The 15,529-nt window shown below is 42.1% G+C and overlaps 1 protein-coding gene across 1 annotated transcript; it reads right to left on the bottom strand.

Moving 5' to 3' along the window:
* Nucleotides 1–3,616: 3,616 nt before the first annotated feature.
* LOC138607804 (Krueppel-like factor 2) lies at nucleotides 3,617–6,655 on the bottom strand. The gene is made up of 3 exons (XM_069680454.1): nucleotides 6,215–6,655; nucleotides 4,877–5,873; nucleotides 3,617–4,761 (listed from the first exon to the last, which is right to left on the bottom strand). Exons 1-3 carry the CDS (start codon nucleotides 6,290–6,292, stop codon nucleotides 4,586–4,588), a joined length of 1,251 nt encoding a protein of 416 aa, XP_069536555.1. The 5' UTR covers nucleotides 6,293–6,655; the 3' UTR covers nucleotides 3,617–4,585.
* Nucleotides 6,656–15,529: the final 8,874 nt, after the last annotated feature.

Genomic DNA, 15,529 nt, shown 5'->3' with positions numbered 1-15,529 from the left:
TACAGCCTCTTGCTAACTGAAATATTAGTCTTGGATTGTAAGGTAGGAGAGGGAGACTCAGTGAAAAAGTCACGTCTTGCATTGGAATAGGGATGAATGCTCCACTATGGGAATGTCACATGTTTGAGTTTTGTCCCTCTGGTTTAAGGCGGAGGAGCTGAGCAGTATTGTGGCCCTCGCATGAAGTGTGTGTGAAACGAGTCATGTGCAATCAGGGATCCAAAAAAAAGCCCCTCAACCTGTTTTTGTATCTCAATGTAGTGAACTGAGCTGGAAAATGGTGGGAAAGCAGACTTTATGCTCTCAGACCAGAGAGGACCAGCAAACAGCTGTATGAATGTCCTCCTGCACAGATAAAGCAACAACAAACACTGAAAGGCACTAGAGAAGACTAGAGCAGTCAGCCTCACCTGCTCGCTGTGGTAAAATGAGGATGCCTTAAAAATGGCAGGGCTTAATTTCACAGGTGGAATTTCATCAAGCTTCTATATTGTGTCTGCTGTCTCCCTGCTAGTGTCAAGGTTCAATTACATTTCCACAGAGCAGGGCCAGAGCGTCGGCTGAGGACACTGAGGTGATTGATAATCATTTAGGGATTAAATGAAAAAAGGAAAGTTTACATTCATGATGACGTTTTTGAAGGCTGATTCAGATTTTTCTTGAAACTTAATATCATAAAATTGTACTTATTTTAGGTAAAACAAATTACCTTTAAGTGAGTTTAAAAGTATTATAAGTATACTATACCTACTTTTCTCAGGTGGGTGAGGTTGTGATGGAGGAAATCTGGACTCCATATTGAATCCTGGCTACGGGCCCAGCTGTCAGCGCCACAAAAGAAATTCCATTCACCTCCATTGTACTGGACTGCAGGCTGAAATCTCAAAACTATACAAATAGAGGTAAGTGACAAAAATATAGATGAAGCAACCCTTTAAAGTCAGAGAGGAAATCAACACGATGAAAGCATCACACATTGATAGCAGCTTGTTCCAAAACTGCAGCTTTCCTGAACATGGAAATGTTCATTTTATAATGCTTCCCTCGAAATTCAGCTGACAGCAGACACATTTTGGTATCTTTAGAATCTTTGGCATCCCCATTCACATTTAAAACAAAGCTTGAGGAGGAAAAAGGCTGTCTTATTAGACCAGTAATTACAGGAGTGTTTAGGAGCAGTTGTATTGAGTTGTTTCATACACACACAGAAACCAGCATGTAAACCATCTGACCCCTTCAGCCAGAGATTCCCACGCTCTGCAGGAGCAGCCACCCTCCTGTACCCAGCTGAATAAGGGAAATGAAAATGTTTGATTTTTCACTTGAGTAAATGTACTAATGATAGAGGCGAAGGTTCCTCTTTTCTCAGGGTTGGCACACGGCCATCCTCGAGATGACACCGAAATGTGTGACCTTTCGCAGCCAGAAATAGGTTCTGACTGCTGCACCAGTGCAAGTGTGAAATAGAAAGACGGAGAAGTTTCATGAGAGACTATCGTCTCTGCGTTTGTTAGTAGACACAAATACATTGCTCGGTATACCTACATGGAACATGTCAGACCTACAGTTAAAAAAGTTTATTTCATCATGTTGGTCTGTTCCGATCATTAATGGGGTAATGGATGCAATGGGCATTTTGAGTGTTAAAATCTTCTTTGTTTTCTATTCCGAAAGAGTTTGACTCGAGGACGCTGGTTGTTGACCTGTCTGATTATTTGTTTCTCGACCCATCTGGCTCCTTTTTCCTGAAGTCACCGTTGTTTTCTCTGATTAGGAGAGATTGCCAAAACTACAAAACTAAGACCCCAACTGTAAAACAAGTCATATTTCTGTTTGCAGGCTTATCTTAATCATAAAGGCCTCAGTTTGCTTCAAAACAAACCAGGAAGTAAAACATGTAATTTACCAACATCTAATACAACTAAAAGCTGAGATGTAAATCTGCTGTCATCGAGGTATTTTTACAAATGAACGTAACAGTCTGAAAAGTGACAGAAGCAGTTGAGTAAGAAATAAAGAAGAGAGAGAGAAGTTAAACCCCTTCCTACTTTCACATCTCCTCACACCCGACCAATCACTGTGTGAAGTGGGCAGTGTTGTCCACATGTCTGTTTCGGGAAGCTATAAAAATCATCAGACACCTGCTTTCAGTCGCTGATAGATGATTCAAACAAACTCTTCATCCTCTCTCTCCTCGCTCATAAACAAATAAAAACATAAATGAACTTAATCTGAGTTTTATCCGGAAGTCACAGAGATTTACTCGGCTGATATGCACTCATATTGTCAAAGTTTCTTTATCTTCCCCCTCAATCTCCTCAGTCACGCTCGGTGGACTTTGACAGAAAAGTAAGTTTCATATAAATAATTTACATACTGTGGTTCTGTATTACTGATTCCTTAAGTAACACAAGAGTGATTTAAACCCACAGCCCAGATGTTATCTTTTGAACAAAACAGCTGCTTTGAGGATAAAACATCTGATGGCTCACAAGAATTGCATTTTCTCTTTTCTTTGGAATAAATGATGAAATACTTTTTGAGCAAACAGCATGTCATCATAATACTCAATCTCTTGAACTGTGAGTGCTAAAAAAAACAGTATACAGAATCCTCCCACATACAGTGACAATAACTTAATTTCACCACTTTTCCTCCCCTAAACACTTGTCCCTCAAGCAGATTTTTCTCCTCATTCCTGTGGAACTTTCCTTTATCCCAGCGGGTCTTTTCAGTTTATTTGAGACAAGTTTTCTCTTTCTTTTCACCCCTCCATCCCTCCCACTCGTTGTGGTTCGCCCCTATGCCCCCATGAAGCCTCCATCTATATTGAGCCTCTGTAATTATGTCAATGTAATGTATATTTATAGGCAGCTGCCACAGCGCTCTGGCAGTCCCTACATCCCAGCTGGGAAGCATCGGCCGAGTGCTGCAGGCTGGGGGCAGGCAGGGTGCTCAGGACCTCGGCCTGGAGCACACAAGACTTCTGAGGATGAATCACCAGGTGCTAAACTTCTATACAATTACCTCCAAGATTTCAAGTATTAAACTGAAACTTGTGACCCAGGCCAGGGAAACTGATTTGTGTCAGCTCACACATATTTCTGCTGCTTGAATTCATGATTCTTTCAGACTTATGTTCTAATCATTGTCTATTCCCTTAGCCTTGTAATTTTACCTCCTGGAGCATGTAGAAATTATTTCGATAAAGCCGTCTGAGATAAAGGAATCATTTTTAGTTGACATAGACACAAGCTGTGACTTTATTGGCTTCAGGGTGGAGGGAGACTGTTATCCAAACTTTGAGCAAATCAATCCCTAATCCACACTCTGTTGGAGACTGTGTCCATGAGAGGTTCAACCAGTGTTAAGTTCACATCTCTGAATGCCTTACTTTTATAGTTGGGTCTTGAAAGGGTATACCTCTCCACTATTTGTGGAAAAAACATAACCATTTGATAAATGTAAAAATTATTTTGTGTTCTGTTTCTATTTTGTTGAACATCTTTTTATGTGTTTGTGTTTGTCTGTGTAAATGTGTATTCAGATATTGAAACCAGATATTTATACCAAAATGTTTGAAATCACACTCAGGACTCAGAATCATACTGTTCATTTAGTTTAATATGTACATTAAAATAAACTATTTACATTATGTAAAAAAGATTCTATTTACAAGGCAGTACATTTCTTCACAACACAAAGACGTTTTTTTTTTCAATCAAAGACTTTGTAGCCCTTTGTCGATCACGAGGCGTTGAGATGGCAGGCACTTGTGTGACACATGTAAGACCCTGACTTTAAATGCTTGTAGACGACAGACAGACTCACAGATACAACATTCTATTCAAGCCTTTGAGGAGGACAGAGTGAAAGGCAGTTTTAGAACAAACATTGTCTCAAAGCTTATTTCATGTGCTTTTTACACTTACAATATAACACAGCATAAAACGTTGATTGTCTTAGCCAGTGGACAATATGGCACTTGTAAGAAGAAGTGTAATAAGGCGTTAAACAAGGCACTTATGGGGAAAATACAAAAACATCATTGCTCTGAAAAGGATTGTCTGCTTCCAGTTGCTTCAGTGGCATGTGCCTGACATGTTGAGTGGAATGTTCCTTTAATTTGTTGTCTATAAACAGCATTCAATACAAAAAGTAGTACCAGCTACATAGTTAAAAAAACATTATATGTCTGAACAGAATGAATCTGTTTCTGTCATATCGGGCTGTTTCCTCGTTATTCTGTGGTTTGTTTGTCATTTCTTTCAAAAATTTAAATAGATATTTTTTTAAACTATAGTTAGAGGGCAGGTAATGTGGAGTTTCCTTTGCCCCAATGAAAAATCACTATAATATTCCTATATTATACCTATAGGTATTACAGTGTGGTCAATAGTGGCGTCATCATACTGTATGGCAGTTTATGCTGTCATTGTACCACTATAGATAATACTCTTGAGGGAACTTGTGTCTATATGTTTGCATAGCATCCTTCTAAGCTGATCACAGGTTTATTAAAGTTCTTTTTATCGGGTTGCATAGAAGTCCTTGTCAGCTCCACTTTTGTTCTTCAGGGCCCTCCTCACATGTGCCTCTTCATATGCAATGCGAGGTGGTCTGAACGGGAGAAGGCCCGTTCACACAGGTGGCACTGGAACGGCCGGTGTCCGGTGTGCTTCCGGAAGTGACGTGTGAGCTCATCGGAACGAGCGAACTTCCAGCCGCAGCCCTCCCAGCTACAGTGGTACGGTTTCTCTCCTGTAAAAACACAGAGGGAAAAACAGCATTTAGTGACGTCATATTTTGGAGGCAGGTATGCTACTGGTAGGATGGATAAATGAAGCATCAATTACATTCAGCATTCAGATCTTACCTGTGTGCGTCCTGAGATGCGCCTTCAGGTGGGAGCTCTTGGTGTAAGTCTTCCCACATCCGGCGAAAGTGCACGTGTGTGAGGCGGTCCGCTTCCTCGGCCAGGACCGGCGGCCCCTCTTCGGCTTGGTGTCCATCATTTCCAGCGGGGAGGACGGCGGGGTGAGCAGGACCCGCTGTCCGGCCGCAGGCTGCTGCTGCTGCAGACCCATGGACACGTCCTCCCCGAACATGCCGGGGAACTGGTGATGGTGGTGCGCACCGGGGAAAGACAGCTGCATTCCGGTGTGCGTGTGAGAGAATCCCGCGCAGCGGTGCTGGGGCTGGAAGTTCTGCGGGAACGTGAGCGAGGTGGAGTTGCACATCTGAGGCTGGTGGCACTCGGAGCTCAGAAGATCATCCGGGCTGAGAGGCGGCGTCATGCTGCCCATCGGGGCCTGCGGGGAGTTGGCCAGCCTAGGCTGCTGCTCGTATGACATCATGCACGAGACGTTCCCCTCGTGCTTGATTTTGGTGCAGCTCTGAGGCACCAGACCCATGACAGGTCCGTACGTGTCCATGGAGGCGGGCTCCACTTTTATGTTTGGATGTTCGGGGAATAAGTCCTGAGAGGTCTGGAAAGGCGCGGAGCTGATCAGGAATCTGCCCTGGATGTTGGCGCTGTTCCCGGGGAGGAAGCTGGTGTCTACGTCGGAGCGAAGCAGCTCCGCCATCAGGCTGCTGTAGGGCGGCGGAGGGCTGTTCATGTCTGGGACAGAGGTGTAACTGGCCGGCTGCTGGGGCATCCTGTTCTGCTGCTGCTGCTGCTGCTGCTGATACACGGACTCCTGGAGCCGATATGATTCTGCGCCGGTTCCGGCAGCTGACGCACTGTCGGACACGGCGGTGTTAGCGAGAATAAACTCAAGATCCAAGAACTTATCCAGGTCCTCTTCGTCTTTTCTTCCCAAACAGCTGCTGCTCATGTTAGGCATAACGCTCATGTCACCCTTCCACCTCTGGAACGAGCGAGAGAAAGCAGGGTTAGTTTTTTTCGCCCACATGTAGAATACAACTTAACAACAACTTTGCAGTTGAGATAAGCACAATAATTCACCGGGATAGAATAAATCAAACACAGCACTAAAGATGCACAGCGAGAGGGCTAAATGTTACCAAGAAACTTAAAGCAACATAATTTGCAGAAGACTCATTTCAAAGTTCTAAAAAATGTCACTGTACAGCAAACATGCATGTGCTCTGATATTAGACTGGTGCCGACAAAACAAGTACATAAGTTATGTAATAAAGTCAAAACACTGTGCTTAAAACAAGTGTAAATACAAAAAGCACAACTTACATCTTCCCAACATTTCTCCTTTTGGCTGGCAAATGTAGAGATTGATGGTAAAATGGTCCCACTCAAGGCCATTTCCATGCGTTTAAATTAAAAAAAATCAGAAAAACTTAAATATTGAGAAAAAAAAACCTTTTTCTCTGTTGTAAAGGAAATCAACCCGAGTCCGCTGAGTTTCCAGAAAAAAAACTACAGAGCAAGTTGCTTCTCCTGCCGTCCGGTGAGCTGCTGCTGCTCTCTCGTGCAGCTGTGTGTCTGGAAGGAGCTGCTTTTCTTATAAATATTGTTCGCTGCACAAATCAGACCAATGCGAGGCTGGGGGAAGGAAGCGCGTCCAGGATGAGGACGCAGCGCACCGGCCAGCCCCCTAAATTTAGCCTTGGTATAAAAGTCCGAGTTTGCCTGCGAGTCAGAGGCAGAGAGGTGATGAGAGAGTCAGAGGAGGACTGGTGCGGAATGCTTTCTGCTCCGCTGCGGGCAGCTACTTAACCCTTCTCAGAGAACACGCCCATCTGTCAAACCTGGCTACAACTGGCAGCGAAGAGAGAAAGACCGCCCCAACCAGCACCTCTAAAGACATAATAAGCAATTAACACGTTTTTGAAAAGGAGCAACGAAACCGATACTAAAGGGGCACACAGGCTTTACCACAAAACGAGAGATGCTGCAGGTGCCCTGCGTATTGCGCATGTGGGTACGGTGCGCTTTTACGCACAACAAAAACGCAGCACTCTTTCTGTTAGGTCGTTTGTATTCAATATGTAGCTGGACACATGCCACAAGAGAAAAAGTTGTGGGTTAATAAAAACTTCTTTCCCTCTCTCTGTCCTATAGACGAACTGTTTGTCCGTCAGAACATGAGCAGACACAGACAACCTCTGATTCTAACATGAAGACATTTTTCCTCACTCTACGTTTCCTCTCCGGCTCACAGTCCCGGAGCAGCGCAGGAGGGATTCTCTGCTCCTGCTGCAGGCTTCAGCCACCAGGCGCCAGCTACACCGCGACTTTCTGCCTCTTCTCCACCATCTCTACTTGGTGAAGCCTCATTCAAGTGATAATAAGGCGGCTCTCTTGTATTGGCAGTGCTATCGAGTTACCAATGGGAATAAGCAGCGTTACACTTTGAAATGTAATTAGTTAGAACATTTTATTTGTTGTATCATGTATTATAAAACTTGCAATAATAACTGACTTTCAAATAAATGTGGTGGAGTAAGGATTGCAAAATGTATTACCAGCATCAAACATATATTTCCAACTTGTCAACTTCATTTATGGTTCATATGAGGATAGTGCTCAATGACTGGATGAACCTGCTATAGAGCCCCAGGGGGTAATGAGCTGTGGGCCCTTACCTCATGTTGCAGTGATTTTTTTGCAGTAATTTAGGGACATCCAACCTCATCTAATGATGAATGCATTTAAATGTTAACACAGGTAGACAAAAGAGGTAAAAAGTCAGGACTGATATGATTTATAATGGGCAAAGTGAGTCTTATTGCACATGCTGAATACTGTATCTACCCTCAATAAAAATCTGTGAAGCTTCTCAGTCATGCAGGTCATGGTCATTCTAAGCCTCTCATCCAAAAGGTTTCTTCATTTCCGAGAACTCATCTCGGATGAGAGGTGAAATGTCTTCAAGAACTTCAACCAAGTCCAGCTGCCTTTTGGATTAAGCTTAGAACCCTCTATAGAAGTAACTCAGATTTGGACCTTTTTATCATCTTTCATCGTTTGTATCAGATACCCAAATCTTTAAATCTCTAAATTAATTTATTATATCCTTTATATTAAAATATCAAGAGGATTCCTAAGTATTGAATTTCAGCCTACTGATTTATGTGTTTATATCTTAGATTTTTGTAAGGTAAATATTGTAAATATTATGAGGTTTACATGTTGACATAAGTGGTGGCATGGCTCCTCCTGTGAGTGCCACCTGTGTTTATGGACCTTTCTTGTCACTTACTGAGTGTTACCTGATGAAGACCTCATAGCTTGGATGGATGGTCCAGTTTGCAGATGCTTTTGACCTGTTTGCCTTTTTACAGTTTTTTTGGATTGCTTACACACTAAAATTAAAAGTAGTACACTATTAGCAAAACCTTACACTCAAGAAGCAAAACATCAGCCCATATTTGCACAACTATAAGCACATTGTCAACCTCACACTTGTTGCAAAACTCTACACACAGTGATTTGCAAAACACTAAACACACTTAACATATATTACACACAAAAATCTATCATGAAGTCACTTCCTTGCAATACCAAAGCACTGACTGTCAAATTACCACACCGTCCAACCAATTGGTTCAACACAGTCATCAGGTGTGCAAACACTCGTTTGCTTAATTGTAGACACACCAATCAGGTGTATAAGCACTATAAAAAGCAGCAGGTGAGTTCATCGGTCTTCAAGCACAATGGAAAGAGTCAGACGAGGAGGAGAACGAGGAGAACGAGGAGGACGAGGAGGACGAGGAGGACGAGGAGGAGGAGGAAGGGGAGGAAGAGGAATCAACAGAGGAGGAATCAACAGAGGAAGAGGAAGAGATGGAGGCCATGCTGGAGGTAGAGGTAGAGGTAGAGGAAGAGGAAGAGGAAGAGGAAGACAAGAAGGTGCTCAAAGAGGACCGAATCTGACAAATGAGATCCGCGCAACACTGGTTGACCACGTTGTCAACCACGGCCTGACGCTGAGGGAGGCTGGACTGCGAGTACAGCCAAATCTAAGCCGATATACAGTGGCAAGTGTGATAAGAACATTTCGACTGGAAAATAGGTATTGTAAAAATATCATCATATCAAAAACATCTGCACGGTTTCAGTAACTGCTTGCAGTACTGTATTCTATGCACTATCAGCACTTCTGTTACCTTTTCCTGTGAAATTACTGTACTATTGTATACTGTTTTTTTTTTCTACATAGGATTGAGGGTCAGGAACGACAAGGGGGAAGGCCTCCTATGTTCACAGAACAGCAAGAGAGGGAGATAGTAAACATGGTTTTGGCCAACAATGCTATAACACTCAATCAGCTCCAAGCTAACATTGTCAATAACCACGCCATTTTCAACGATATCCATCAGGTCTCAACATCAACACTGGCACGCATCCTAAAAAAAAACCATATTCAAATGAAGCAAATTTATCGAGTGCCTTTCGAGCGCAATTCCGAAAGGGTGAAACGACTGCGGCATGATTATGCAGAGGTATGTATTCACTTTAGCAGTGTGATCTTGCATACTGTCTCATAATCTTTTACTGTACTGTAATATGTATACTAGATCTACACTGAACTACACAATTTTGCCTGACACTGTTTTTCAGAGAGTTTTACGAATGGATGGAGAGGAGATCCAGCATGAGTTCATTTACGTAGATGAGGCTGGGTTCAACCTGACGAGAACACGAAGGAGGGGAAGAAACATCATTGGCCACAGGGCTATAGTCAATGTCCCAGGGCAACGTGGGGGTAATATAACACTCTGTGCAGCCATTACACAGAATGGGGTCCTCCACCGCCATGCCCATATGGGCCCTTACAACACAGCACTCATACTTACATTCTTGGACCAATTGCACAACATAACAGCAGCAAATCAAATCGATCATATGCAATACATTGTTGTCTGGGACAATGTGTCTTTCCACCGCTCTGCTCTGGTTCAGAACTGGTTTCAGCAACATCCACATTTCACCGTCCTATATCTTCCACCATACTCTCCATTCCTCAACCCTATAGAAGAGTTTTTCTCGGTATGGCGGTGGAAGGTATATGATCTCCGTCTCCAGGCTGAGGTACCCCTCATCCAAGCCATGGAGGAGGCCTGTGACCAGATGGAGGTAGCAGCAATGCAAGGATGGATTCGTCATTCAAGACGTTTCTTTCCAAGGTGTCTTGCTAATGACAACATTGCCTGCGATGTTGATGAAATTCTCTGGCCAGATCCAGCTAGGCGAAGAGACAATGTCTAGTTTTTTTTTGTTTTTGTTTTTTTTAACTTACAATACGTAAAGTGACGTTTTGTTACAGTATTATGAATCTCCATGTCAACATTTTGGGCGTGTTGAGAAATAAATGAGTTTCTTCAGTCTGCAACATTGGTCTAGTGTAGTGTTTGGTGAATTTACATTATATTTGTACTTTGTTGATAGTAGCCTACTCTAATCATAGGGAAGTAGAAGTGCTAAAAGTGTTTTAGGTTTATCACAGCAGAGTGTAACTCATGCAAACAGAGTATAGTAATGTGAAACGTGTGTGTTTCATATGGTAACAAAGTGTGGTTTTTAAAAAGAAGTGTATAGTTTTTACAAGAGTGTTTAATTTTGCAAAGGATCTGTAGTGTTTTGCTAATTGGGTGTGTGGTTGTGCTAATTGTGTGTAGTGTTTTGAAAACACGGGCCCTGTTTTGAAAATCGTGCTTAAGCAATCAAAAAAAACTGTAACACACCTGAGTACTATTGTAATATTGGGGTGTTTATACATTACTCTGTTGTTCTGACTCATGACCAACCCAAAGGTCATCACCATTTCATGGGACACTGTGATCTTAGACATAATAATCCCAGACAAATTTGCATATGATCATTTTACAACAAACATTATGATAAACAATGAGTCTGGGCCTGCCCTCGGTGTGCTAAGGTGTGCAAAGGGAGGAACACTACTAGTACTACTATGCAAATCAGATACATGCTACGTATCACTTAGGGTGTGTAACAGACACAACAATCAGATTCCAGTTCACATACCACGCATGTAATAACGCTTTTACCTCATCTGACCTGCACATCTCTGACTTACTTCACCTCAGCTGTGTGTTTTCTTCAAAACAGAACATAAATCTGCCATCCTGCTGACATTGCGGGTTTCATCATTTGGAAGCAGCTTCACTTAATCCTTTAATGACTCATGAAAAAAAGAAAGACACCTTTTCTAATAATAATCTGCTCTACCAGTGATCCTGTGTTATTCGGTTAATCATGGCAGTTGCACAGGTAGTTGCCAGACAGAAAGAACAGGGGTGTGTCGTGTAACACACTGTACTTAACACTGATCTGCCCTCTGGTGAACACAGATTTGAAATGCTTATTAAAGAATGACTTTACTTTGATAGCTGTCCAATATTTTTTTTCCAGGCCTGGCAGCCGTTGGTGATTTGGTGACATTCCATTGTAGTTAGTCAGAGTGGATGTGCAGAAGACGCTCTAAAGATGTGCAATATGTACCAACCAATCAGCATGAGTGGAGTGCATGTCTGTTGCCTTGTTTCCTGATACTGACTTTAAATGGGTCAGCTTGCCTAAATACTGAATCTCAGTTTTCATAGGGACTATTATTTTAATATAACGTAGTCGCCATAAAAATCTACTTACAGTGAGGTTTGTGAAATATTTTTAAATCTAATTTTCTAAATCGGAAAAAAAAAAAAAAGATAATTACATTTACTTTAGTTTGCCCAGGAAAAAAAAGACACAGCTGCCACTTTGGATGCAGGAAGACACCTTAGAGACAGATATCTGCAAGTCTGGACAAATAAAACCCAAGCTATCCACATTGACAGATGAAGACATGAAGAGAATATGTATTGTCTCTTTTTTGGGTGAAAAGATGTTTTTAAGGGAGATAAGTAACAACATAGTTAAACTCTTATGTATACAGCTGGGTTGTGTAAGGAGTTTTAAATTATGGTTCATTATGAAATACAAAGATGCAGAACACTGGCCGATCACTGCTCAGCTGGAGCTGGCTACATCATATGAGCGTGATCAGGGGTCTGTTTCACAAAGCAGGTTTATTGAAAACTCTGAGTCTGTTAACCCTGAAATGAGGGAAACTCTGAGTTTTCCGTTTCACAAAGGGAGGTAATTTAAGCTCTCGGTCAGTTACCGTAGTAACAGACTCTACGAACCTAACCTGGTCGCGAGCAGGTTTTCTTCAGGAAACTCAGAGTTTCGCTCTGTCTCCTCCCTCTAGAATATAAAACCAATTCGGTTTTATATTCTCTTATATTCTCTTATATTCTATCAATTCGACTTCCTCATTCATTCAGCCCGTCGCACGCGTGTGTTTAAGCGGTTACTGAATTAAAAGAAGAAACGTTGCGTCTCTGTGGTGCTCTGACCGCGTTGCAAAAGTCTTTTATATTTATGATAAAAAAAATCAAAAGACAAATCTGTGTCAAAGTCATCATTTTTAGATTTTCCACCGCCACTGCCAAGAGCACTCAAATAAGACACCGTAAGTTACTGGATTTCTTTTTTTTAAACTAACACATTCAGTTTAATCAACATGAATTATAATGTATGTGAAGTCAGCATCATGTTAGGGATAAAGCTAATGCACATTAAAACAGCCACTGAATGATATTTCATTAGTTTAATATTTAGAATATGATTGAAGTGCTTCCATGTATGTTTTTTTCTACCGCTGCATTGCTCCTAAATTAATATAAATTTTAGCTTCCGGTCGTGATTAAGTATTAAATAAATAGACCAGTTCAAACTTGCGCATTAACTCGAGCAGCAGTTTCTTCCCACGCCGCTTCTCTCTCTTCTGCAGCTGCAGCCATGTTACTTTATTTTTCTGAACGTCCGCATGAGGATTTCGAGCTCCACTGGTGTGACGTAGGAGGACCTCTTTTTGTGTACCGTTGCCATGGTGAATCGTGGTGTCTGGGCTCCATTAATGCTGACTTTTTACAGTCAGCGTGCACGCACTTAACTCCGGGTGAACCTACTCAGAGTTGATTGAACTAACTCTGATCAGCTGTTCTGGAACCGAAAACTCAGAGTTTCCTATCTCAGAGTAGATCGACTCAGAGTTCAGGGTTAGACTCAGAGTTTGTTGAACCTTCTTTGTGAAACGGACCCCAGAAGAAAGAGGCTGTGAAAACATGGAGGAGAAAAACTGAAGATATCAATCCTCCTCATGCTGAGTCACTTAGTAGTGTTGTGTTTTCCAGGATGACACTGTTGGTGTGTGTGAGAGTATTTTAGTAAAGTGCGTTCATGTGAATACTTGTGTTATGTGGTAATAAGTTTGACCGATTGTCTGACTGCATGTACTGACCGTGGGACTCCTGGTCCTGTGGTTTTTACCAGATTACGGCTGATGATATGTAGCACCAAAGGTCTTTCACCACGCTGCACGCCATCATTCACGATACGGGAACTAAATTCTCAAAGCACTAACTGATTCATATTCGCAGTGACAGACACAGAGGTTAACCTATCAGGACCCGCAGTGAGTTATATGATTGATAGCTGAGGCCTCAGTGTGATCACAGCATTTACTCCCAGTAATGCCTTGATGTTGCTGCAGAGGATGATTCAGACATCACTGTTTGACCCAGAGATACATTCAGCTGCTTTACTGTAACAAGCGGCTGCAACAGATGTGCCTGCGGTGATCTGCTCTTATCAGACTGAGCTGTCATACTTTCTCAGAACTCTCTGACATGTGAAATCCAGGTCATGATGTTGCCTTGTCTATTTTTTAATTATTATTTTCCATGGAAAAGCTATAAAAAGCTGTTCTTATTTCCATGCCAGCAGCGTTGGCAACAGCATATGGGCGTATTTTTCTGTGTAGTGTTAAAATTCGACAAGCAAAATTTACAGTGCACCACCCTGCAGTCCATGATGTTAAAACTAAAGCAAAGGAAAAAAAATTTGTATTTCTCAACCAGGATCTAGAATATACAAATATTTGTTTCCATGCAAATTTTTCCCTCACGCCCCCAGAATTTGTGATTGTAATGTAGCCGCATAGTAATCTGCTACTGAGGCAACGTTTCCTGCTCGCCAAACTAGCTGCTTTAACTCCCAGTCTACTGAGACCAGTGTTTGACAAAATGTATGTTAAACTAAATTTTTATGCTGAAGACTGTCAACATTAGAGGTGGCAATTTCAAAAAACTGCATTTCCCACACTCAGAATTGACACTCTGACTGTGGGTAATGCAGTTTAAATAATACCAAAATTTTCCCTTAATGGGTCTGAGACCTCAGTGTTTTGTATTCTCGTCCTAACACATCTCTTGTTCTTGATTTACGGAAATGACATTGTAATTATTCCTCACAGTGTGAATAATGCCCAGTGATGTTACAATTTCATTTAGCAGATGCTTTTGTCCAAAACGACGTACATCTGAGAGTTAAACAACACAAGCAACAATCAAGACAGGAGGGAACGAAGTCAGTAAGTGCCAACAAACGCCATTAAGTGCGATCAGCCGACAGCCAGTGCACAGGGCGTTTAACAAGGTCCATAAAGTCATCATCATCAATAGCTTCAATATAATAAAGTGCAGAGGTGTTCATGAAAGAGCTTGGTCTTTTTCTTTAAGGTGAAAGAGACTCTGTGGACCTAAGGGAGTTTGGTAACTCATTCCACCACCTGGGAATTACAGAGGAGAAGAGTCTAGCGAGGGACTTAGGGCCCTGTTGTGATGGGAGTACCAGGCGCCTTTCATTGGCAGAGCATAGTTGGCAGGACGGAGTGTAGACCTGGATGAGGGCGTTCAGGTAGGCAGGAGCCGTTTTTGTTGCTGTTTTGTAAACAAGCAACACAGTTTTGGATTTGGCGACTGGGAGCCAGTGGAGGGATATGAGCAGTGGAGTGACATGTGCTGTTGACTGTATATAGATGGATGACGCGTCTCCTTCTGCTCTCATTGTACTAAATTGAAGCCAAAATAGCCCCTGAGATGCACGCTGTCATCTTGCGATGGTGACGTCATTTGGAGTCAGAGTTGTGCAGTAGAGCTCGGCAACTTCTGCTAACTGAAACACACACTTAACTCACTGAAAAAACAGCAAAGATCGCGCACGTATTTAACAACAGAACAGCTTCTTTGTGTTGGTCCGAGGTTAACGTTCACAGATATGGAAACTTCATTGACTGTAGTGATCGTTTTAGTTACATTTCCTCTCGCTGTTCCTCCTCTACTTCGCTATCCGGAACAGATCGGCAGCAGGAGGCGTATTTGTCAACAGAGCTGTCAATCATCCTTTTTACATCATCAAATAACTAATTAAAACTAAACTTGTCAGAAAAATGAACATAAATCAGCATTAACTGACTACAATGACAGAAACCATGTTTGAGAAAATAATATTTAGTGATTTTATAGTTTCACTCATGTCCCATCTGATAACATGGAGGAGGCGAGCTTTGTGACATATACTGCAGCCCGCCAGCAGGGGGCGATAGAGATGTTTTGGCTTCACTTTTAGGGAGCTGTCATGTTGTCCAACTTTTTATCTATGATAATGCCCAACATGTCAGAATGTTACTTTTAC

Source organism: Semicossyphus pulcher, unplaced genomic scaffold, assembly GCF_022749685.1.
Source record: "Semicossyphus pulcher isolate SPU_LCO1_2020_fin unplaced genomic scaffold, fSemPul1.0.p SCAF_4, whole genome shotgun sequence".
Lineage (NCBI taxonomy): Eukaryota > Metazoa > Chordata > Actinopteri > Labriformes > Labridae > Semicossyphus > Semicossyphus pulcher.
This window is presented reverse-complemented; position numbering and strand designations above follow the sequence as displayed.

Coding starts and splice junctions, on each gene's coding strand:
- LOC138607804 (XM_069680454.1), bottom strand. CDS start 6,292: ATGGAAATGGCCTTGAGTGGGACCATTTTACCATCAATCTCTACATTT. Junction 5,874..6,214: donor AGGAGAAATGTTGGGAAGAT/GTAAGTTGTGCT, acceptor CGCTCGTTCCAG/AGGTGGAAGGGTGACATGAG. Junction 4,762..4,876: donor GCATCTCAGGACGCACACAG/GTAAGATCTGAA, acceptor GTGTTTTTACAG/GAGAGAAACCGTACCACTGT.